Genomic DNA, 23,911 nt, shown 5'->3' on the forward strand with positions numbered 1-23,911 from the left:
TCCAAGTGCCCAACGTGTGGGCCTGGGTTGCACAGTGGATGCTAGAGCCAGGTGAATGGGGAGAGGGCCTCAGGTCACTTTCTGCCTGGAGCAGGACCTCGTTCCCAGGGGGAGGACCCAGATGCTCACCATCACTGGTGGGATAGCTGAACTGCCTACACAGCTGCTCCTAGCTTTTCTAATTAGCCCTGAGTAATTAACTCTGGAATCAGCCTGGGTAATGGGTTTGGAGTGCCAAGAGTAACCTTTAAAATTGAGCTCCGCTGTCGCCCACTGGTACCTTCTGTGCAGGGTTAGTACATGGGCTATACGACAAACAGAGGTTTCTGCCCCAGGACGAGGTGGGAGCCCCATCTGAGAACTGGGGATCAGAAGGAGGCCAAGTGGGTGAGGGTGAAGGAGGCTCGCTCGTATGGCTGGAGCCTTGAAGAACAAGCAGGATTGACTGGCAGAAATGGGGCCAGGCCTTTCAATCAGAGAGAACCAGGAAAGTAGAGACCTGTGATGGAAAAGCCCCAGTGTGTCTGGGGTGCCATGAAAGCTCCCTGGTTCAGCTCACCTGGGTGGCTCAGCCCGTCTGCCTTCAGCTCAGGTCCTGATTCCAAGGTCCTGGGATGGAGCCCCGAATGACACTTCCTGCTCAGTGGGGAGCCTGCTTCTCCCTCTTCCCCCTGCTCATGCTCTCTTTCACACACACACACACACACACACACACACACACACACACACACACACACTGTGTCTCTCTCTTAAATAAATAAATAAATAAAATATTTTAAAAAAGAAAAGAAAAAAGAAAGCTCCCTGGTTCTGGAGAAGTCAGGTGGGTTCTGGGAAGTCTGGAAGGCCCCAGGGCAGTAATTTCCAAACTCTTAAAAATAGTGGAACCCTTTCTTCTAGAGAAATCTTGACACTGATGTAAAACAGGTCAGCGTGGAACCTTGTTGACTTAAGTGAAAGTGGGGACATACCTGCCCTGTTGATCCTGTCTCCCCCCATGTACTTCCATGAAGCCCCCTAGGACTCAGGGAGAGAATCCCTGTTTGGGGCAGAAGGGCCCTGGTGGAGAGGATGAGAGCAGGACAGGCCTCTTTCAGCTTCTTCACAGGCTCAGAAGTTCAGCCAAAGTGGGACCCCTGGGCAGGGACAAACCCTGTTGGGGCTATGTCTCCAGAAAGAGTCAGGATGATGGAGCACCCCACCTTAGGGTTCCAGTGAGCAGATGATGTCGCCTACCAGGGGCCCTTAGAGCTGGGCTGAGCCCTACTTAATTAGGAAGATGACCTTTCAGTTTGGGAAGACCCTGATGCTGACTGCTGCTGCCTGGGAAGGTACAGTAGGTGCTCAGAGGGAGGCAGGAGCTAGCAGCTAGCCATACTCCCAGCATGGGCATGATGTCTGGCCCAGCTCCATCACTGACTGAGGAGAGGTGGTTTAGGTTAGAATTGGGAAGACTCTCCCAGAGCTCAGAGTGAAAGGAAGTATGAACACATATTGGCAGGAGAAAACCTGAGCTCTGAACCTGGCAAGTCCAAGGCTCTTTAGGACCTAAGCTTTGCCCACCTCAGGCACCAGCCTTCCTGGCCTGCCACACAGCTTAGACTTCCACTTCTTTGGTCATTGGAAACATTGGTTGAGTCAGAAGTCTCCAAGCATAAAGACAGGATGATGTACCTTGCAAGGACCGGCATATGCTGAGGCCTAGTATGTAAGAATGTGTTGGGTTGGAGGAATCGCTATGGCCAGAGCATCATGCAGCCAGAGTGTGATACAGGTGGGGAGATTTGACTTGATGCTTATGTGTCAGCAAGAGATGGGTCACCCAGAGTGTTGGGGGTCAGCCTGAGTGCTCACACTCAATCCTACTTACATCCAGCTGCATTGGTATAATGGTTAGAGTAGATTGGAGCCAAATGACTTAGGTTCAAATCCTGCTCTTCCTCTTAGCTGTATGACCATGAGCAAGTACTTAATCTCTCTGGGCCTCAGTTTATGCACCTGTAAAATGGGGATGATGATGATGATGACACTTATTATAGGGTTTTTGTCAACCTTAAATGTGATAATGCCTGCAGTGGCTGGGCTGGACCACTGACCACAGGGGATCACTGGGAAATCATAAAGTTGGAAGGGGAGGGTAGTGACCTGGACTGGCTGAGGAGGGGTCCCAAGGATGGAGAGAAGTGAATGGGGTCACCAAGAATAGCCTAGAGTCATCTTTGAGGGAGAGGGATATGCCAAGTTCCCTGAGGGAGGCTCAAAACATCCCCCCTCCCCCTGCCAGGCAGCTACCATAGGAAAAGAGCTAAGGGGCTTTGCAGAGGTGGGATGGTACTCTGTGGGCTTGGGGGCCTGTTGGAGTCTCACTGGCAGAAATTCCCACCCTGCTATAAGTTGCCTGTGGCTGACCTCCCTTTGTAGTTGCTATCTATGGCCCAGAGAGAGGCAGGACTGCCAGGGTAGCCCAGTGAGTTCCAGCCCCAGGTCCCTCATCCAGGCTGGGGACTCATTTCCAAGCTTTGGCTGGGTCAAAGTGTAGCCCCAAGGTTGCCCGACCTGAGGCATGGAGGCATGGGGGCTATAAAAGAGGAATTTGATAGTTCTTTGCAGAAAGGGCTAGGAGCTTCTTCTCTGGCTCAGGGAAAGTATCCTGGAGGGGACCACAGATGGCACTGGAATTGTGCAAGAGAAGCCAAGTGGTAACTGAAGGGAGAAAGCAGACAAAAGCTCCCAACTCAGGGTCCTAGAGCAACCTCCTCCTTTCTTCTGGTTTTCATTCATCAGGAACCCCCTTGGGACTTGGTTCTGTGTGTTGGCTGGCAACACAGGGCAGTGCCCAGGACTAATCAGGGGCTGCTGTGGAGATCCCCAGAGGCTGAGGGAGCCCAGAAAGTCAGTGTATAGACAGGATAGTTCCTGAAGAAGAGAGTCAAGCTAAGCCTTTGATGGATGAGAAGGAGGATGAAGAGGGTTGCAAAGGCTGAGACGGGAGCCTGAAGCAGGCAGCAGATACCAGGTTGTGAGGTGAAGTTTTTAAAAAATCCAAAGTATGTATTTAGTATTTTGAATATATACTTATGGGGTTAAGAAAAATAAAAAAGCGGGGGCTCCTGGGCAGCTCGGCTGGTTAAGCAGCCAACTCTTGGCTTCAGCTCAGGCCATGATCTCAGGGTTGTGGGATCAAGCCCTGTGTCAGTTTCCATGCTCAGTGGGAAGTCTGCTTGAGATTCTCTCTCCCTCCCTCTCTCCCTCCCCCTGTTCTCGTTTGTGCACACTGTCTCTAAAACAAATGCATAAGAAAGGGGAAAAAGAAAAATCAAAAAGGGTAAAAAGTCTCCTTCCCACTAAGCTGCCTAGCACCTATCCTGCCCCACCCAGGATACCCCATTATTAGGTCTTGTGAATTCTTGTGAATCCTTCTATGTGCAAATACCAACCAATGCACTATCTTTCCTCCCCTTTCCACACAGACCAGGGCACCCTGCTGTCCACTGTGGAGGGGGTTGCTCAGTGAGATCTTTTCCAAGATCTTCGCTTATCAGTGCTTTAAGAGCTTCTTTCTTGTCCTGTGTGGTGTCCCATCACACTGATTACCAAGTCTTTGTTTAACCACACATTAAAGGATGTTTAGGTTATTTTCAGCTTTTTGCTGTTACAAATAGTGCTGCAGTGAACAAGCTTGTTCCGAGGCTGTTTTGTACGGGAGGCTGGTATATGTTTAGAGCAATTTCTTAGGAGTCGAATTGCTAAGATGTAAAGTATATGTGATTCTGATTTGGATGCTCTACCGAGGGGTCTACCACTGTAGTAAGGAGCCTGTTTCCCTGTAGCCCCACCAAGTTGGACCTGCGATATTTTCCCAATCTGAGAGGTGAAATGGTATCTCAGTGTATTTTTATTTGCAATTATCTTACAGTGAGTAAGACTGAGCATCTTTCCACATGTCCGAGAGACGTTTGGATTCTCTTTTCAACGAACTGTTCGTATCCTTTGCCCATTTTTTCTGTTGGATTCTTGGCCTTTTGTTTTATCAATGCCTAGGAACCTTTCAAATATTAAGGAGTTTATTATTGTCTGGGTTATGAGTTGTAGATATTTTTTCCGGGTTTGTCACTTGATTTTTGACCTTGTTTATGGTATACTTTTGCCATGCAGAAGATTTTGTTTTTATGTGGTCTGATTTATCAAGCTATTATTTTATGGCTTCTATGTTTGGAGTCACGGTTAGAAAGGCCTTTCCCACTCCAAGGTTATAAAGCCGTTTCCCCATGTTTTCTTCTGGTGTTTTATGTTTTCTTGTTTTGTTTTACATTTAAAGCTTTGACCCATTTGGAATTTATCCTGGTGTGTAGTGTGAGTTATGGCTCCCACTCTATTTTTTCCCAGAACTAGAGTATCTTGGGGGTGGTTATGAAGGCCAGAGGCTATAACTATTGAAGGTCAATGGTGGTGAGAAGGGCTTGGGGCAACACCAGTATAATGTGAGGGGAGTCGGAGAGGGGGCCTGGGCTGGTGGCATAGCATTCCCAAATACTCATCTGTGCTGTGTGACATTGGACAAGTCCTATCCCTTCTCTGGGCCTAAAGTATACCTAGAGTATAGCTGAAGGGTCCCTGGATATCACCCTGACCCCAGGGCTGACTGTGAGGGAGGTGGTGGCCGGCAAGCAGGGGCCATTCTGAAGGTGGGGACACAGAAGATGGCTGTAGGTCCAGTACCCATTCAGGCTGGGCTGAAGTGGAGGGAGTTTTGGGGCTGGCAGCAGAATTCACTGTGTTCTTGGAGTAGGCAGGCAGGCAGGAAGGCAGAAATTGACAGGCACCCATTTACAAATACCCACTGCAGGGGATCCCTGGGTGGCTCAGCAGTTTAGCACTACCTTCAGCCCAGGGCATGATCCTGGGGTACCGGGATCGAGTCCCACACTGGGCTCCCTGCATGGAGCCTACTTCTCTCAATGCCTGTGTCTCTGCCTCTCTCTCTCTCGTTGTCTCTCTCTGTCTCTCATAAATAAATAAATAAATAAATAAATAAATAAATAAATAAATAAATAAATAAATATAAAAATAAATAAAAATACCCACTGCGTGAATGGCCCAGGTGGCTCAGTGGTTTGGCGCGGCCTTCGGCCCAGGGTGTGATCCTGGGACCCGGGATCAAGTCCCATGTCGGGCTCCCTGCATGGAGCCTGCTTTTCCCTCTGCCTGTGTCTCTGCCTCTCTCTTTCTTTCTCTCTCTCTCTGTCTCTTATGATTGAATAAATAAAAATTAAAAAATAAGTAAATAAATAAAAATACCTACTGCAGCCTGGAACTGTGGGCAGAGGTGGGGGGCAGGCCCTTTGCCAGCCCTCTGGGTCCAGGAATGCTGAGGGTTGCTGGGTCAGGCACACTGTCAGTTGTCTGAGGAGTGGACCTGGCCCAGCCCAACCATAGCCATTCCTGGAGCTTCTCTTCCCTCTACCATGAAGCAGGCATCGTTGTCCTCTCCAGTGGCAAAATAAGGAAAGACCACCCTCCCAGGGTCTAGTCCTGGTGCTGTCCTGGACTTGCTGTGTGACCTGGGGCCAGTCTCTGTCCATTGGGGTCACTATCCATCAAAAGAGACAACTGGACTTGCATGCTTCTGCTATCCCTGGCTCTCACCCAGATTCGAGTTTGGATTGGAGCTGGGAAGAAAGAGCTTGAGGTCCTTGCTTCTTCCCTCTATACAGATGGGGAAACTGAGGCCATGGAGGGGCTTCTACCGCTGCTCTGCTTTTGCTCTTCTTGGCTTTCCTGGGCCCAGACCCTCCTCCCTGCCCCCACGCAGCCTGTACCAACTCCCCACCCCCACTCCTAGGCCCCAGTGGTCAAATTCCAGGGCTGCCATTGCCGTGGTAACAGCCAGCTCGCAGGGCCCCTCCTCTCAGGGTTCTCCACCAGGGCTGTTGTCCAGGGAGGAGGCAGAGAGGGCCTCCCGCCCCTCAGGGACTAGGGGGGCTGGGGGTGGGGTAGGGAGGAGATCAGACCCAGCTGGTTTCTCATTTGTTTTCCAAAGGAGAAAATGGGAAAGGCACAAAATGCTGCCAGAAACTGCTACTCTGTTGTCCCAGACACAGTGGGAGGGACCAAGGTGGTCACCTGGGCTGGGGACAAGAGAGCCACCCAGAAAGCCTCATTTAGGCTTACGCCTGGAGAATCGTCCCTTGAAAGGGTCTAAGACTGAGGATTTGGAATGGGAGTTGAAAGAGCCTTCCTAAGGTCACCACCGAGCAATGCTAAAGCTGCCTAGGGACTGACGGGCCCAGCCCATCTTGGGCTTTCTCCCAAGCAGACATCCCCCATTGTGGAAGGAGTTACCATGATACCTTTGGAGGGGGTGAGCTCCTTGCTCCTGGGGTTATAAAAAATGACTGCCAGAGGATGTCTATCCTGGAAGAGGGGTAGTGCACTCAGCCTCTGAGATGACCTGCCTTCTTTTTTTTTTAAGACCTACCTATTTACTTATTTAGAGAGAGTGCATGCGTGTGTGCGTGCATGCACGCATGGGGGTGGGGGGGCAGAAAGCAAGGGAGAGAGAATCCTAAGCAGACTCTGAGCAGAGCAGGGAACCCAACCTGGGGCAGGGATACCACAACCCTGAGATCATGACAGAGCCAAAACCAAGAGTCGGACATCCAAGCAACTGTGCCACCCAGGCAACCTGAGATCACCTGCCTTCTGAGGTTCTCTGCTTATTCATTACCAGCCAGTGTTTATTGAGAGCTCTGTTCCAGGCACTAAGCTAAGTAAGCCCTTCATATTCCATATTATATAGAGGAAACTGGCACAGATATGGGCCTCCTGGAGGTTGGGGGCAGCCGTTAGTGCAATGTATTCTCTGGCTTTGCCCTCCTTTTTCCAGGGCCCCGACCCACTGTTAACTTTCAGGTGTGCAGTGTATTTGTTTCCAGGCTTTTCTCCTTGCATATATATGTATGTATATTTCATGACATGATGGTGGTGCCACATGTATGCTTCTTGCTTTTCAGTAAATATGAACTGAACATTTCTCCATGGCATTTTCAAGAGCTCTGGAAGTGTGTGATTCACACAGCCTCGTGGCCGCTTCCCACTGTTGTGAAGAAGGCCGTGTGAGTGTCCTTGTCCTCCTGTGCTGCTGTTCCCTGGATGGGAAGGCACCCCCTCTCCCGCACAGTGGAATAGATGTGGATCGATATCCTGACCCTGAGGCACCCTCTGGGCACAGATCCTGCCACCCTGAGACCTTGAGCGCAGTCCTTAACTTCTTCAATGCCCATCTCCTCTTGAGTAAAGCAGGGTAATAATAGGGCCCAACAAGGAGGCCCATCTCCAGGTTAAAATAAAAACCTGTTATTAGGGACACCTGGGTGGCTCAGCAGTTTAGTTCCTGCCTTTGGCCCAGGGCGTGATCCTGGGGTCCCGGGATAGAGTCCTATATCGGGCTCCCTGCATGGAGCCTGCTTCTCCCTTTGCCTGTGTCTCTGCCTTTCTCTCTCTGTGTCTCTCATGAATAAATAAGTCAAATATTTAAAAACAAAAAACAAACAAACAAAAACCTGTAAGCAGCACTTAGGAACCCCTTGAGAGATTAACTCTGATCATTGTGCCATTGCTGCACTGCCAGGCGGGGGTGGGGTGGGGGGTTGGGTATCGAGCCCCAGCCTCACCACCTTCATCTTGACAGCCTGAGCAAGTTTTGACTCCTCACTGAGCCTTGGTTTCCCCGCTGCATGGCTATGAGAATCTGATGAGATTAGGCCCGACAAGCATTTTGTAAACTGAAGTGCTGGATGATGCCACTTACTGTCAGTATCAGGAGAGCAAGGCTGCAACTCCAGAAGCCCAAGGTGCTCAGAGCAGAAGGGGAGTCATCAGATCTGGGATATTAGAACAGCTTCCTGGAAGTGATAGTCCTTGTCTTGGGGCTTTGGGACAGTGGAGCCTAGGCCTGTCTCAGGCTGACTTGCAGCTGTGAATTCTGTTGCGCGTGCGCGCGCGCGCGCGCGCGCGTGTGTGTGTGTGTGTGTGTGTGTGTGTGTGTGTGTGTAGGCACACAGGCAACTGTGGCTGCCCAGGCATGAGTTCTGGTCACTAGTTGTCGATGCAGAATAGTGAGGCTTGGAAGTCGAGGCTGCCTCTGGTCAGCCATTGGAAGAGACCACTTCTACCAGCATGACCCAGACCCAGTGCCAGCCCCCTGGAGGCTGGGATGGAAGGATTGTTGAGCAGTGCTTACTCACTGTCACTGGGCTTCTCTACCACCCTAGGCTTATCTGGCATGGTGAGAGGGGCTTCCCTGAGCTATGGGTTGGGCCAGGGTACTCAGAGCTCACTTAAGGTCCAGAATGACTTAATTATGGATTGAACTTGCTCTCTCCTGGGGTGGTGACCCCTGGGTCTTGGAATAAGGTAGGGGTAGGGGAGGTAGGGTCCACAATGCCTCCCAGCAGATTAGGCCCCTTTAGACAAGATTTAGTGGAAGAGCCCCAAGGGCCCAGTTCTAGCCTCAGCTGACTGCCTGCTGCCCTGGGAGAGGGAGACACTTCCCTCTCCGAGCCTTGAGCCTTGGTGCCTATACATAAAATGAGAAGCAATGCACCTTTCTCTGGCTCCCTCCTTTATAAGGAAGGCTGAACATGGGCATTCTAAGCTTGCTGTGCACAGTCATAACACTGAAACTTACTTTCATTCATTCATTGATTCAAAGATATGTACTGAGCACTTACTTACTGTGTGGGCCAGACTGTTCTAGGCATGGATACTGAAGTCTGCAAGCTCCAAAGGGGAGGGATCACCTCTGCCTTGTTCCAGCAGCATCCACACCCACAACAGAGGTCCTATCAGTAGGTTGGTAGGAGCTGATAAAGCCTCAAGCTTCCCTTGGCCTTTGGTGGCTTGAGTATAATTTCTGGCACCATTGTAAGTGGGGAAGATTGCCTCTTTTGTCTGCTAGGCTTTGAGAACCCCCAGTATTATATCTACAGCTCTGGCAGGCCCTGCCCCCTCCTCCCTGCCTCTCAGCTCCCTGGGGCTCTGGCCTGAGGCTGGCCTGGCCTTTCCCAGGGTGCCTGGCCCACAGCCCAGTGAGTCATCTTCCGCTCTAGAGGCAGGACACCCCATCCCACCCCGAAGGCACACACAAATGGAGCCCACCCCCCTCCCTTAGCTTGTGCCTGGGTCCGAGAGAGGGAGGGAGCAGGAGGGTCTGGAAACAGACACTGGATAACTTCCTTTCCCACGATCCCTCACCCCAGCCTCCCTGCATGCCGGAGAACTGGGTGGAGGCGAGGGGAGGGAGCCCTCCTTTGCAGAGCATCTACTGTGCAGCAGGTGTTCACCCTCATTTTCCAAGCAGGGAAACCGAGGCTGAAGGGAAGGCATGTTTGCAACAGCTAGAAGGTGGCCGTGCTAGGCCGAGACCATATAGGCCCAGATCTCTAGGCAGTGTTCTATGCGGAGCACAGTTAAGACATTTTGAATGAGACAGTTTCTAGGGTTGGGACGGGAGGGCTCTGGGAGGTGACCATACACAGGTTCTGAGCTAGGACTGGGACCGCAGGCCAGACCACTGTTGTGGGCAGCAATGTGCACAGGGTTGGATGGGTGCATTTCCTGGGAGCTACAGTTGCCAGATGGAACAAATTCTACTCTAAGGCTTCATCAGATTCCCAACAGAGTCCTTGTCCCACACCCCTGGCCTCCAAGGGTGGGCCAACCTGGCCCCTCAGACTCAGAAGTGGGACCCAGAAGATCTGGATTTCAGTTTCTCTGCCTGAAAGGTAGAGATGACAGTCCCAGCCTCTTGGGCCCTGGAGATGAGGAAATTCAGAGCTTATTAGCTGGTCAGGAGGTATTTTTCACATCTGTTGGGGTCTATCCACCTATCCCCTACCCCCCACCTCCTGCTTCCGGCCATTATCCTTGATGTTAAGAAACTCTTCCTTCCCAAGATGGAAGGTCCAGCTGTATCTTCTTGAAATTAAGCAGGGATGGGGGAGGGCAGAGAGAAGGGGAAAAAAAAAAACACACACACACACATGAAAAAAGACCAGTTAAATTCAAACCACATGCACTGCAGGCCCTGCCATGCAGGCCTCTGCTGCCATCTGTGGGTCTCTGGTGGAAGTGCAGTTCTGACTTTAGCCAGAAGGCTGGATCCTGGCCCCCGGAAATCTAGGAGGATGATCAGGCATCCACTGGCGTCTCAGCCGTGACCTTAATTACACGCCTCCTTTAGGGAGCATGGTGAGGAATTTAGAGTCCACCTGAACCCTCCTTCCTTCCCCATTTGTCTACAGAGGAAGAAACAATCCCAGAGTGGGGAGTGACTCTGCTGTCATGAAGCAAGTCAGTCATTTGACACATATGTATTGTGCACTTGGTATAAGTCAGGGACCCAGCCTGACCATCCTCCTAGAGTCCTGGTCTCTGTCTTTGTGTACCTTATGGCAGGGGGAGGGGGAATGCTGTGGACACGGACCTTCCTCCTATTTCCATCTCTATTAGTGCCAGTCATCAGTCATCCAAGGAAGAGAATACAGCCCATTACCATCTATGTCAAGGTGTCCTGGACTTGGCTTGATTCATTTATGTGTTCTGTGACCCTGGGGAAGTCACTCGCCTCCCTGATATGATGATTATGTGGGGTTAAAGCCCAGCTTTGCCAATCCTAGTTTTGCAATGTCCAATTTCTTGACCTCAGGCATATTGCTTCAGTTTTTGGAGCCTCTGTAAAATCGGGGTAAGAGTTATATATAACTTAGAGGATTAAATGAGATAATACATGAGAAACAGCACCTCACTTCACATGAGCTGGTAGTAAAAGTCAGATTCCACCGAGGGTATGGGGGGCGCATGCCTTCCTGGAGGTCCAGGAGGGGGTCAGGAGTGCCATGGGTGGAGGTGCTTCTTCTGGGTTGAGAGGTGGCCAGTGCGGCTCCTCGGCCAGAAATTGGGCCTGAGCTCCCAGCACAGGGAGTGAGAGCTGCCACCTTGAACCTCCTGTCAGCCATCAGGGTCAGTTTCTAGAAGGTGAGATTTTCTTTAGTGCTGCTGAGGTGGGGGTCCCAGCTGGACCTCTCTGGGCCAATAGATGAATTCTAGGTCTGCGCAGAAATCATCCCCTTGCTTCGCTTCTCTCTTTAGGACATTAGGAACCCTGGGTTCTTAGCCCAGTTCTGCTACTTCCTGACTCCATGACTATGGCTTCATTCCCTCTCTAAGCCTGAGTTTCCCCAGCTAGGTAGTTGTCATGCAGTCTCTCATGCAGTTGCAGCCAGATAGCGTCTGGGCTGGAGTCACCCTGAAGGCATCCTCCCTCATTGATCTGGCAGTGTGTGCCAGCACGTGGGTGGGACCTTATCTGGGTGGTCAGCTGGAAGATCCTACACATGGCCTCTGCATGTGACCTGCGGCAGCTAGGCTTCAGGAACGAGTGACCCAAGAGAGCAAGGTGGAAGTACATGGCATTTTTACAGCCTAGCTTTGGATGTCACATAGTATCCTTTTTGCTGTATTCCATGAAACAAGGCAGTCACAGAGGTCACCCAGTTTCGAGGGGAAGGGGACATAAACCTAATCATACTGTGGATAAGTGTCAGTGCCACCCTATAAGAAGAGCACATGGTGTGGAAGGTGTTGTGGTGGCTCTCTTTGAAAAGCACAAGCCACCACACCTAGCTGGGTGGTTCTGTGGATGAAACAGCGGTGTAAAGTGCGAGGCTCATGCCTGGCACATAGTGAGCACTCAGAAAATAACAGCTATGGCTGCTTTTGATGATTACTGAAGTGGCCTTCACCATTCACTTCTGCCAAGGAACTACACGGACCATCACCCACCGATGGGCTGTGCCATGGTGTGGTCATGGACCACTGACAGGTATACACAGACAATATGGGTGGGTCCACACAGATGGGACACACATCGTGTCACTTACACACAGTCCCACCTAAGCAGGGCAGCAGCCTTCCTGTGGCAGGAAGGACCGGAGGCTCCTTTGGCCCTCAGTCTCTCTTTCCCATTCCCCAGCACATTCCCCAGAATTCTGGGGCCCACCCTGAGCAGCCAGTCCCAAGGGAGCCCTGTGGTCTGGATGGTGCCTGGGAACTCCGTGGAGCCTTGAGAGACTCCTCCTTCCGGAAGAGAGGGTCTGTAGGGGACAGGCCATGTCCTGGGAAGGCCTGACAAAGGGACAGACTAGGGCAGCCTGGGTGGCTCAGCGGTTTAGCACCACCTTCAGCCCAGGGTGTGATCCTGGGGCCCCGGGATCGAGTCCCACCTCGGGCTCTCTGCATGGAGCCTGCTTCTCCCTCTGCCTGCGTCTCTGCTTCTCTCTCTCTCTCCTCTCTGTGTATTCTCATAAATAAATAAAATCTAAAAAAAAAGAAAGGGAAAAACAACAACAACAAAGGCACAGACTATGGGAAGAAGAGGGAAGGGGTCTCAGACAAGAAGAGATGAAGAGACTAAGGCCCCAGGAGGGGAAGTGGCTTGTTGAAGGTCACATTGCTAGCCAGTGGTAGAGCCAGGATGTGAGCCCAAGCAGTCTGGCTTCAGAGCCTGCCCTCTTCATTCCTATGCTGGGAAGTCCCTCTTTTGGAACTTTGGTCTCACTGATGAACCTGAAGACCCTGGGGGGTGGCAGCACCATCAATGACGTGCACAGCCCATCAGGCTAGGGACTAACTCCATGCCAGTGGTGCTGGTGAGGTCAGGAAGACAGTCCTTCTGGGCCACTGGCCAGGGCTTGGTTCCCTGGGGGAAGAGGGTTCTCCTTGATCCCAGCATTGCCTGTTGACGGCATTTTGTTTTCCACCAAAGCCACCCTGGGTCAGGACAACCTCTTTATGTCATTATCTCGGTAGCAATGAGAAAGGCTGGGAAAAGGCAATTCGGACAACCAGTGCACCAGGGAGGCAGGGGGAGGCCAAGCTGAGTGCATGAGACGACGGAGAGGAGGTGGAGTGGGGCTCTCCCCTCAGAGGAGGTGGGCCCTGCAGGCAACCGCCTCAGCTTCACCCCTTATCAGTTAGGTGACTGCCGTGAGCCTCAGTTTCCTTGTTTGTAAAATGGAGGAGAAACAGTAACAGAGGGGCAGCCCTGGTGTCCCAGTGGCTTAGCGCCACCTTCAGCCCAGGGTGTGATCCTGGGGACCCGGGATCAAGTCCCACATCGGGCTCCCTGCATGGAGCCTGCTTCTCCCTCTGCCTGTGTCTTTGCCTCTCTCTCTGTGTCTCTCATGAATAAATAAATAAATAAATCTTAAAAAAAAAAAACAATATCAGAGCCCTTGATGTAGGGCTACTGTGGGGATTAAAGGAGCCAGAGCTTGGAAAGCAATGGGTGGGAGGTTTGACACCTTGGAAAGAACTCAAACAGCATTAGTGATGGTGAGGATTCTAAGATTATGGTGGTCCCGGTCTGGTTTGGGCAGCTCTGGGGGCCAGACCCTCTGTGGCAGATACTTACACAGAGCTGTGCAGATATGAAAGGCTGGAGACCTCTCCCCACCCCACAGCAGCTCGGTGAGACCCACTGCCCAGAACCTGAACTGTCTTTGTCATTTCTTTTTTGTTGTTTGTTTGTTTCATTTTGTCATTTCTTTTTTAATTCCTGTCTTCCCATTTAGACTGTGGTGCCCGGCAGGGCACAGCCCTCTTTTCTTACCTTTATATCCCCATCACAGTGTTTGATACCTGATAGGTATTCAGTAAATATTTGCTGAGCTAATCAACAAATGAAGAAAATAAAAGCTCAATTAATTACTCATCCCCAACCACGTGTATGCACATCCATCCATGTGTTGATTTGTTACAGATACATCGTTCTGCTCACTCATCCATTTATTTACTCACCTGTCATTGTCTCATCCTGGTCAGCCCTTACTCGTTACCCTTCTGTCTGTCCTTTCTCATCACTGGGCATCAGTTGGTCCAGCACTAGCTGCAGGACCAAGTGGCCCCAAGTGGGCAAGAAGTCTTGTAGGAGATCTTGGTGGGGCTCATACTGAGAGGCTTGTCCAGAGGCAGGTAAACAAGATAGTAGGCTTGAGAAATGGGGAGCTGTCAGCTGACAGGGCTAGACAGGGAGAGTTAGGTGTTCCCCAAGACCAGCAGAAGCATGGTTCCACCCAACTGGCATACCCACTCTGCTTCTCCTACAGTAGGGTGGTAGCTTTGTGGAGCAAAGCCCTGCTCCCCTCCCTGCCTCTCCTCTTCCCCTAAGGAGGAGGGAGCTGCTTGGTGGGATGAGGGTGGTATATGTGTTGTGGTGGGGTGTGGAATATGGAGAGGAGGGCCCTTACCAGCCACCTCATACACTTATAAAAACTATTCTGAGCCAGACCCACTCCAGACAACTGTAGATACCCGAAAGGAAAGGAGACATCAGTGCCTAAAAAGGGAGTTCAGTTCAGCCAAGCAACAAAAAAATCCAGACCCACATAGGGGTGCTCTGTGGTATACATGGTGTCCCCAACCCCCCCATCCAAGCTGACCTCCCCTTCAGGGGCTCCTATGCCTTGCTGTTGTGGGGGTGATCCCTGGACACCCTGATTCAGCAGCTGTGTGCTCCTGCTCCTTCTCTCAGCTTCCTCTCATTTCCCCACCCCACCAGCTCCCCAGTTGCCATGACAACGGGCTTGGATGTAATTAGCCATCTTTAATGAAGCAGCAGCAGCAGAAAGCAGTGCCTTAGCACCAAGCCCTGCCCCCTTCTCCAGGGCAACTCCAGTGAACTCTGCCATCTGGGCACCCACGTGCCTCTGGATTTCTTGACCTCAGGATGTTGTTCAAACTCTGCCTCCTCCAGGAAGCCCTCCCTGAATACCCCCGACCCCCCAGGCAGAGTTGACTCCTTCTGCAGGGCCCTGTATATTGCTTGGGAGTTCCTGGATGCCAGCCAGAGTGGATTCATCTGTGCAGGGCCTGGTCCTGCTGAAATGAGTGAGGGAATAGATCCACCTTACTAACAAGCCCTAGCACTAGGCATGGCCTCGCAAGTGCTCAGAGGAAATGAGGCCCCAGGTCATACTGCAGGAGAGAGAGAGTCAGATGGGGGAGGAGGTGCTGAGAGAAAAACCAAATGTGAGTTAAGTAGTGACAGTGATCAAGCAATGGGGCAGAGGTGGGGCGTTCAAACCACAGCCCTTGTGCGAGTGTGGGATTATCTTTGGGACCTGGCTATTTAGATTTGTCCACGGGGTGTGTCCATTCTCTATGCTTAAATCATCACTCAGCAAACTGTTCTGGCTTTTCCAAACCCTCCCCCAACATGCCCAGCCCTGAGAGGAGGAGGAGGTGGAGGCCCCACGCCAGTTCCCCTAGGGAAGTCCATAATCTATCCCACTGGGAGGATAAGAGGCAGATGGACTCACTGATTCTTGGTTCAAACTAGAGGTAGAGGAGGGCTTGGGGCCTTCCTGGGGAGCCCTTATTCTGCCTCCCAGGGACAGAAGGGATGGGATGCTGTGGCCAGGCAGGCTCTAGGCCTTGAAGACTGCCAGTAGACAGATTGCTACGCCCCACCCAGAGTTTCAGGTCTGTAAGGTAGTGTGTGTGTGTGGGGGGGTGGGTGGGTAAGAATGTGCATTTCTAACACATTCCCTGCGGGTACACAGGGCCTGCACTTTGAGAACCACTGTCACAACCACTGTCACAGAGGGATCAGCACACACTCATGGTTTCATTCATTTTTATTCAACGAGCTGGCTCAGGAGTTACTCTAGGCCAGGCCCTGTTGGGACACAGGAGAGACAGATGGGCTCACCAATTGTTTAGGGCAGCACAAACTCAGCAAGCACCTATCAGGCATCAGGCCCTGCCCACTCCCCCCATCCTCCCCCCCCCCCCCACTCCCCAGTGAGTGTGGGGCCTCACTGCTCTGGGAGCCGCTGCCAGGTGGGGGTCACAGCTGTTTTGTCTTGCTACTTTCTTGGAATTCAATGCCTGTTTTCATTGTTGACCACCCTGGGATTGTCTGTTGGGAAGTTGAAATTTTAGTGTTGGACATTTTAGTGTTGGACATTTAGCCTCCTCATCAGAGATAAGGAGGCTAGTGCTACTGGGCTCCTGTCCTGCCTTCTCAGGAGAGGGTAAGGAATAATTAATTCCCTTGGATGGGACTGTGGGATATCGATTCACCTGGCTGAGGGCTGAACAGGAGAAGGTAGCAGGGTGAGCAGAACAGCACAGGAGGCTGCAAGGGCCAGCAAAGAGGGTTTGATCCTGTGCCATGGGGCTGCCAGGGGAGGTTCGTGAGCAGGGAATTACAAGATTTGCCTCCCCATGATGACTGCTCAGTGTATGGGGAGAAGAGAAGGGGAAGAGTTATTGAAGTTTTATCAGCCAACACCTATGTGCAGAGTGCTGTGGTTTACAAAGGGCCATGGACCTTGCCCTCAGGGAACCTACAGTCTCCTGGGAGGAGATGGCCATCAATCTAACAATTGTTCAAATGTGTAATTACAAACTATGATATCTGGTTAAGAAAAACTAAGATCTTTGGGAGCACAGAGCAGGTGCACCTGGCCTGATCTGAGGATCAGGGAGGGCTTCCCTGAGGAGGTGACATTTGCACCAAAATTAGTCTTAAAGGGAAAGCAAAAACACTGCAAGGAGAGGGAAAAGGGAAGGGCCAAGGCCCTGAGCTAGGAGAGAGTCTGGTCTGCTTCTAAAGAGTTAAAACAAGTGGTTGGGGCACATCAAGCAAGGCATGGAGGGATGGCAGGGACTGGCTTGGGCGATGGGTCAGGTCAGAAGGTTTCCACTGTGCAAGAAAACCAGGGGAAAGTAGGTTTGCGGGAAAGCATCAGGAGTTCCGCCCTCCATACACTAAAGAAGCACAAAGCCAGCCAGCACAGAGGGCTCCCCAGTCATCTGCAAGGTCATCAGGACCCTCTGGTGGGAGGGGAGCTGGTACAAAAACAAAGCTTACCCTGCCCCCACTCCTGATTAAATGAGTTCTGGCATCACCTGCGATTTGAGGACCAGCTCCTGGGGATTATGCTTGGAAACATTCTGGAGTATCATCTGGTGATGGTGGTGGGGTTGCAAATACCTGAGGCCCTCCCCATGGTGGGGGGTGGGGTGGAGAGGGATAGGACTGGAATCCACTAGGACTGTCTCAAGTATAGGGCACAGGTCAACTGGGTGGGCTGGGAGTAGGCGTGACTCGGGGAGGGCCCTCTCCTCTCTCAGGCCCTAATGCTCTGTCCCGGGTCGGGAGAACAGTGCCAGTGTCCAGGGATGTGCTCGTTTTCTCATCCCTAAATATGTGTGCCTGTTTGTGCCTGGTTATAGTCGTGTGAACACGGGAGCCTGTGCCACTTTGAAGCACTGGATCGGCGTCCTGTGTGTCAGGGTTCAGGTCTGTATGGGCTACATCCATGTGTGTGCACTTGGCCCTCACGCACACGTATATACAAATCAAGGCCAGGGGGCAGGTTTCCCTGTATCTGGGCCTGTCCTGTGTAGATCCGTGCGTGCCCCCGTGTGTGCCTGCGTGGGCGCAGGTGTGGACAAAAGGTCATGCCTCCCGGCGTACTTGCCTTTGTCCACGGGTGTGCGCCGACTTCTGTCCTCAGAGGGGGATGAGTCCGCAGGGGAGGCCGCTGCGTGGGGCGCGGCGGGGGCGGGGGCGAGGTCCGGCCGCCCTCCGCGCGGAGGGGGGACCCGGCGGCGAAGCGAGGCGAGGCGAGGCGCGGGGCGGGGCGGGGACTCGTCTCTGCTCCCCTCCCCCGCCCGGCGGCGCCCTGCGCGCCCGGCTCGCCCCGCGCACTCGCCGAGCGGAGGAGGCAACAGCGCCGCCGCCCGGGCCGTCGCGGTCAGACCGACGCTGGAACGGACACCGCGCCCGCCGCCGCGGCCCCGCTGAGCCCCAGGGAGGGAGCGACGGTGGGAGAGAGGGGGCCCGCCGTGCCCCGCCGCCCCGGCACCCCCGCCCTGGCGGCGGCCCGGCCGCATGCTTCAGATGGTGAAGACCCTGGCCCAGTTCACCATCGCGCTGGAAGACATGCGCGATCTGGGCCCGGCCGCCGCCTCCGGGGAGCCCGCCGGGAGCAGCGGTGCTGACGCTGAGGAACCTGGGGAGGCCCAGGTACGGGGAGGGGGAGAGACAGCCAGGGAGCCGGGGCCAAGACCCAGAACCCAGCGGACGCGGGCCTGGGGAGGCGTGGGTAGATGCTGGGATGCAGGACCAGCAACTCGGACCCGGCACACTGAGCCGGATCTGAGCCTGGGGGCTCAGGGACTGGTGATGGGGGCAGGGAGAAGGGCTGGCAGCCTCAACCGGGTGGGGGGCCGGTACCCTGAGACCGAGCCTTGGCAAGGCCTGGTGATACATAGTAGTGCGTGATATGGGTCAGCGTGCAGGCAGAGGCTGTCTCCTGAGGAATCCTGGGTTCACCGGCTCAGGAAGGGGAGGTTTTATCAGCCTTTCTCTGGCAGGCCTGCGGCAGTCCCCAGGTGTATGTATGTGCTGGGGGGATGGGACCGTGGCACTGGCTTATTTGCTCCCCCCCTTGCCATTCTCTCCACGCCACTGGACCCGCTGGGCCTTGGAGATGTCGTGCTGTGGTGGCAATGGTGGTGTCCCCATTCCTGGCTCTGTGCTCTTCCCTTCTTGGGGAAGAGGAGGGGGAGGTTTCCAGGGGCTGTATCCATGCCTTTGTATGTTTCTATGGGCCAGGACTCTGATTGTCCTGCTCTCCTGGGCTCCTGGGGCTCTGGTTCTGTCTTCTTCCCCATGCTGTGGAATGTGTGCTTCTCCCCACCACCTTACATCTCTGGGCTGAAGGCCCTGGTTCTCAGCTAAGTGACTTGGCTGCATTTCTTTTTGGTCTCTTTGTGGGGTGTCTGGCCTCCACAGCTTCTTCTGTGTGCATGTGTCTCTGTCTTCATGCTGTGTACATAGGGTCTTAAGCTTTGGGCCATGACGTCCAATCATACTCGTAGGAGAGGCCGCCCTCTGTCTTCCTGCTGTATGCCCTCAGGCCCCCTCCCTCTCCCACTTCAGTGCCCCCTGTAGTGGAGGTCTGGGGATGGGGCTGTTGAGAGGTGACAGGCTCCCGGGGGAGGCTAGGCCTACAGGGCTGTCCCGCCCAGAACAGGTGGGCCTGCTGATCTGCCTGACAGCTGCATTGCCCGGCTCCTGCTTCCCCTTGCTCCCCCTCGCTCCCCCACCCCCACATGCACTCACACCCGTGTCTGGGCACGTGCAGAAGGGGCACTCCATGCAGTGACAGGGAGCTGGCCTTATTTTCCATGCCTCTACCTGACAGCTGAGTGACAGCGCACTGTGCTTTCAAGCCAGAGGAGGCTGGGAAAGGCGGGTGTTGCAGCGTCAGCCTCCCTGTGTGAGTTACCCCAGCCCGCTGGGCCGCCAGGCTCAGCCCCAGCCCCAGCACTGCCTCCCTCAGAAGGCCTCCCTGCCCATGACCCTCACTACTGGGCCTGGCAGGGCCAGGTCCAGGCAGTGGAGTGGGGAGGGGGTTTGTGCCACCCAGGGCTGAGCCCGGCCTGGTTCTACTCTCAGGGAGCTCCCTGTCCAAGCAGGGAGATGGATATAGATGAACTGTTTTGCTGAGTTAGAGTAAGAATGGACATTGAAGATCCAGCGTGAGTAGAGTTACCCTGCTTCCCAGCTCCCTGCTTTCACAGTACTGGGAGGGCTGCATAATTCATTCCATTTCATAAAGGAGAATGTAGAACCCTAGGGCAGTTAGGTGACTACCCCAGCTCACACGGCTAGGAAGGGGCATAGCTGGGGACCGTGTGGCCCATGGCTGGACGGTCAGTCTGGGCAAGAACTCTGGATGCTTGGGTCCTAAGACTCAGCATGAGGTGGCTAAAGAGACTGGGGTTGGGGCACCTGGGTGGCACAATCTGTTGCGTCTGACTCTTGGTTTCAACTCTGGTCATGATCTCAGGGTTGTGAGCTTGATTCCCACATCAGACTGTGCTCAGTGGGAAGTCTACTTGAGATTCTCTCTCGCCCTCTCACTCTGCCACTCCCCCTGCTCCCGTCCTTGCTCACCCTCTCTCTTTCTCTCTCTCAAATCTTAAAAAAAAAAAAAAAAAAAAAAAGATACTTGGTCCCCACTCTGCCGGTTTCTGGCTGTGTGACCTTGGGCAAGTCAAGTCACCTCTTGGACTTGACTACTTCATCTGTAAAATGGATATGATGATACCATCATCATAGAGCTGTGATTGTGAGGCAGAAATGAGGCCATATCTGTGCTTAGAGGACCCTAGAGGACAAGGGGAGGATTGGGCATCTGGGCCTTTCCTTGGGAGGCCCTTCTGGCCCTTGGTACTCTCCCAAACTCTCCATCCTAGGGTCGGCCCAACTGGTATTCCCTCCTAATGGAAGCTGCCCTGCTGTTTTAAAGGCCTTTGAATCACTGAGGATAGCTGATCTGACTGTAGCTGGGGCTCTGAGGCAGAGCCCAGTGTCTTCTCACTTATCAGGAAACACAGCTGATGGGGGTGGGGCAAAGCTAGTCTCCTCCCCTCCCTCAAGGGAAAGTCATTCGCACCCCCTCCACCCCTGAGTTCCTAGCACAGGAGCTTACTTTCATGAGTGTGTCTCACTGTTGACAGGCTTGGGGACAGACCTAGCCCCAAGTCCCTGAATCAGAGGAAAGGGATCACAGGGAGGTGAGCATACTGCGAGCAGAGGGGTGAGCAAGAGTTGGATCAGGCAAGCTGAACAGGCCTTGGACTCCTATCTACTCAGCAGACATTGACCCTGGGCACCGAGGTGACCAAGGCAGCTCAGCTCCACTGGTTGAGTCCCTCCCCTGAAGGCCTCCAGGGATAGGGACAGGCGGGATGCCACAGACATGGACACCCACACTTCCATTGCCACATGCAAAGAACAGACACTCGATCAGCAGGCCTTGATGGCTGGAGCCTGAGACAAGGTCCAGACAAGTGCCCCGGCCAAGCTGAGGCCTGGGAAGAAGAGTGGAGAGGGGAGAATAAGCCCCAGAGATCTGGGCTCTGAGGAGGCCTTGTTCAGGACCTCTACAAGGACTTAGAGGATACCCAGAGTGGAATCCCTCACCCGGAAGGGAGCTTGTTGCAGCTGGTGCCATCTGGCGAAGGCTTCCTGGATGAGTGGGCCAGAGGCATAGGAACTAGTGGCAAGGGGCAATAGGTAAACTGAGTCTCAGGGAGTCAAACACAGAGAAGGCATCCTGTGGCTGGCTTCTAGCAAAGCCTTCCCACGGAATGGGGCTGCCCTGTAAGGGGTGCACACCCTATCCCTGGAGGTGTGGGTGCAGAGTCTGGGTGACCCCTCAGGGACTCTATACTGCAGATCGTCAGATTCATAGAATGGAGGCATTAGTTCCTGGGTGTCCTTTTCCCATCCTTAAAATGGGAAGAGTAAGAATGTCTACCTCACAGCACGGTCAGAAGGATGAAATAATATATGCTTAGAACAGTGCTTGGTGTGGAATAGGGCTCAATTAACCTTCTTTACTGGGAGAACTGGGATCCAGCCTTGACTGAGAGTGGGTGAAACCTGCCCCCACCTGCCGTGTGACCTTTGGCACTAACTTCATCTTTCTGAGCCACCCTTTCGTCATCTGTGGTGGGAGGTCACAGTTTCCACTCTCAGGGGTGGTGTGCAGCCCAGTCTGGTAGGGTCTGACCCCATAGCTCTGAGCCTGAAGGAGGGGTTTTCACAGTTGGCAGCTGGTGGGGGGGGGGGGGCTGGAGGCATCTTCCTTTGCAAATGTGAGAGGTTATTGATTGAGTCCTTTTCAGGAGCCCAGTGGGTAACCACGGAGTAAACAGGAGATCCTCAGGTCTGCCAGCAGCCATGGGGCGGTGGTGGAGGAGTAAGGGGCACACTCTGGAATAGAGGGCATTTCAGATGTAGGGGGAGGGTGCTCCCTGCACAGGGAGCATGTGAGTAAGCATCTGGCAGAGTGGAGGTCCGTGGTGCTTTGAGGTAACAGCCAGCAGCCCTGGAGGGTGGGAGTACAGGCCTCGAAGGCCAGGGATTGGGTGTGGATGGGCTCTCTGGGTCCATATGACTGTAGGTGGTGGGGTCTGAGGGGAACAAGGCACTGCTCACCCTCTGCCTTCTGTCCCCCAAGGACATGCGGAAGCACGTGACCATGACCCTGCTGGACACAGAGCAGTCGTATGTGGAGTCGCTGCGTACCTTGATGCAGGTGAGGCTCGAGGCTGGACCAGGCCCCTGAGAGCAGCCATTCTGAGTCTAGGAGGTTGTCAGACATGTGGGAACAAACCCATTTTGTGGATTGAGACTAGAGAGGAGAGATGGGATACATCACCCCCCATGGAGAGTGCCCCATCATATGACTACCCCAGAGGAGGAAGCCCCCTCCAGGGCAGGAGAGAACATAGAGGGGACTTAAGGCCAGATAGGCTACCCCAGGGCAGGCACTCCCTCCTTTTACTATCCTGCCACCTCCCCTAGCAGCCTTGTGCCTGAGCTTAGATCTGTGCCCCCACCCACTGTCCCCCTCCTTCCATCTTACTCATTGACTGGGAAAATATTTGTTGAATGAAATAAAATGTTGAGCCCCTGCTGTGTGCCAGGCCCCGTGCCAGGTATAGGAAGCACAAGAATGAGAAGAGAGACGAGCCACTGCCACAGGACTTCATAGTCCTGTGGTGGACATAGTTGAGTATGTGGTCACTCTCAAAACATTGAGGGGGCACCTATGAGGCATGGGGTCAGGGATTTTCCCTGGAGGAGGTGCTGGCTCCCACCCCATCTGTCTTCTCAGCAGCAGGAACAGCATGTACAAAGTCCAGTAAGGAGAGGCAGCACAGAGCACAAAGGGTTGGTCCTATGGGGATGCTGGGGGAGCCAGCAGGAGCCATGTGGTAAGGAACCATGTGGTAGGGGTCTCGAATACCAGCAAGAAGGTTTGGACCCTGCCGGGGGCCCTGGAGAGTCTGTGAAGAGCTTTGAGCAGGGGCAGCATGTCATGTGATTCATGCTTTACAAAGTCTGTCTGACTGGGGGGAAAGTGGGCAGCAGACAAGATGGTCAAAGGCCAGTGAGGGCAGAAGCACCGGGGAGGGGAGTAGGGGCAGGTATTTAGGAAGCGAACTGGTCAGGCCAGGTCGGCTGTGGGTTGAGGCCCGGACTTCTGGTCTGGGTGACTGAAGCACAGTAGGAGCCCCGCCTACTGTGAAAGTCGGGGCGAGATGGCAAGGTCTGGGTCAGATGTGGAAAAACCCTGGAGTCAGGATGCACATGCAGGCCTGGGGCCTGGGACAGAGAATGTGGATCCGAGCTGACGTGGGACCTGGCAGGCACAGTGGAGGACGAATTTACTCAAGCCATCTAGGCTGAGTGAGAGCAAAGAATAGAAGGTAGAGCTCTGGAAACATCCAGAGTGTTCATTCGTTTACTTCACAAATCTGCCACGAGCATCTTCTGGGAGCAGACTGCATTCTCTGTGAGGGTTCAGCAGTGAGCATGAGTGATGAGATCCTGTGTCCTGGAGCCCATAGTTTATGGCAGACACTGACAGTAACCAGCCAGACAGACCATATGTGTGGACAGATAGGGTACAAGAGTGCATGGAGAGTGTACCTGTAACACCTGACTCGTTCAGCCAGCAAAGGGAAGAAATTCTGACCCATGCCACAACATGGATGAACCTCGAGGACATTATGCTAAATGAAATAAGCTAGTCACAAAAGGACAAATACTGTATGATTGCACTCCCACGAGGTACCTGGGGTAGCCAAATTCACAGAAGCAGAAAAGTAGAACCATGGTTGCCAGGGGCTGGGGGAAGGGAAGGGGGAGTTAGTGTTTAATGGTTTGGGAAGCTGAGAAGGTTCTGGAGATGGATGGTGGTGTCGGTTCCACAACAACATGAATGTATTTAATGTAAGTCTGCTGAACAGT

The 23,911-nt window shown here is 53.4% G+C and overlaps 1 protein-coding gene across 1 annotated transcript in view; it reads left to right on the top strand.

Annotated features, from left to right (window-relative positions):
- Window positions 1-23,911, top strand: part of ARHGEF17 (Rho guanine nucleotide exchange factor 17) — a 59,148-nt gene that overhangs the window by 17,321 nt on the left and 17,916 nt on the right. Inside the window, exon 2 of the mRNA XM_026010529.2 lies at window positions 22,113-22,190. Within this exon, the coding sequence (XP_025866314.1) occupies window positions 22,113-22,190 (78 nt within the window). The remainder of the gene's footprint in view (window positions 1-22,112; window positions 22,191-23,911) is intronic.

This window comes from Vulpes vulpes, chromosome 11, assembly GCF_048418805.1.
Source record: "Vulpes vulpes isolate BD-2025 chromosome 11, VulVul3, whole genome shotgun sequence".
Taxonomy (NCBI): domain Eukaryota; kingdom Metazoa; phylum Chordata; class Mammalia; order Carnivora; family Canidae; genus Vulpes; species Vulpes vulpes.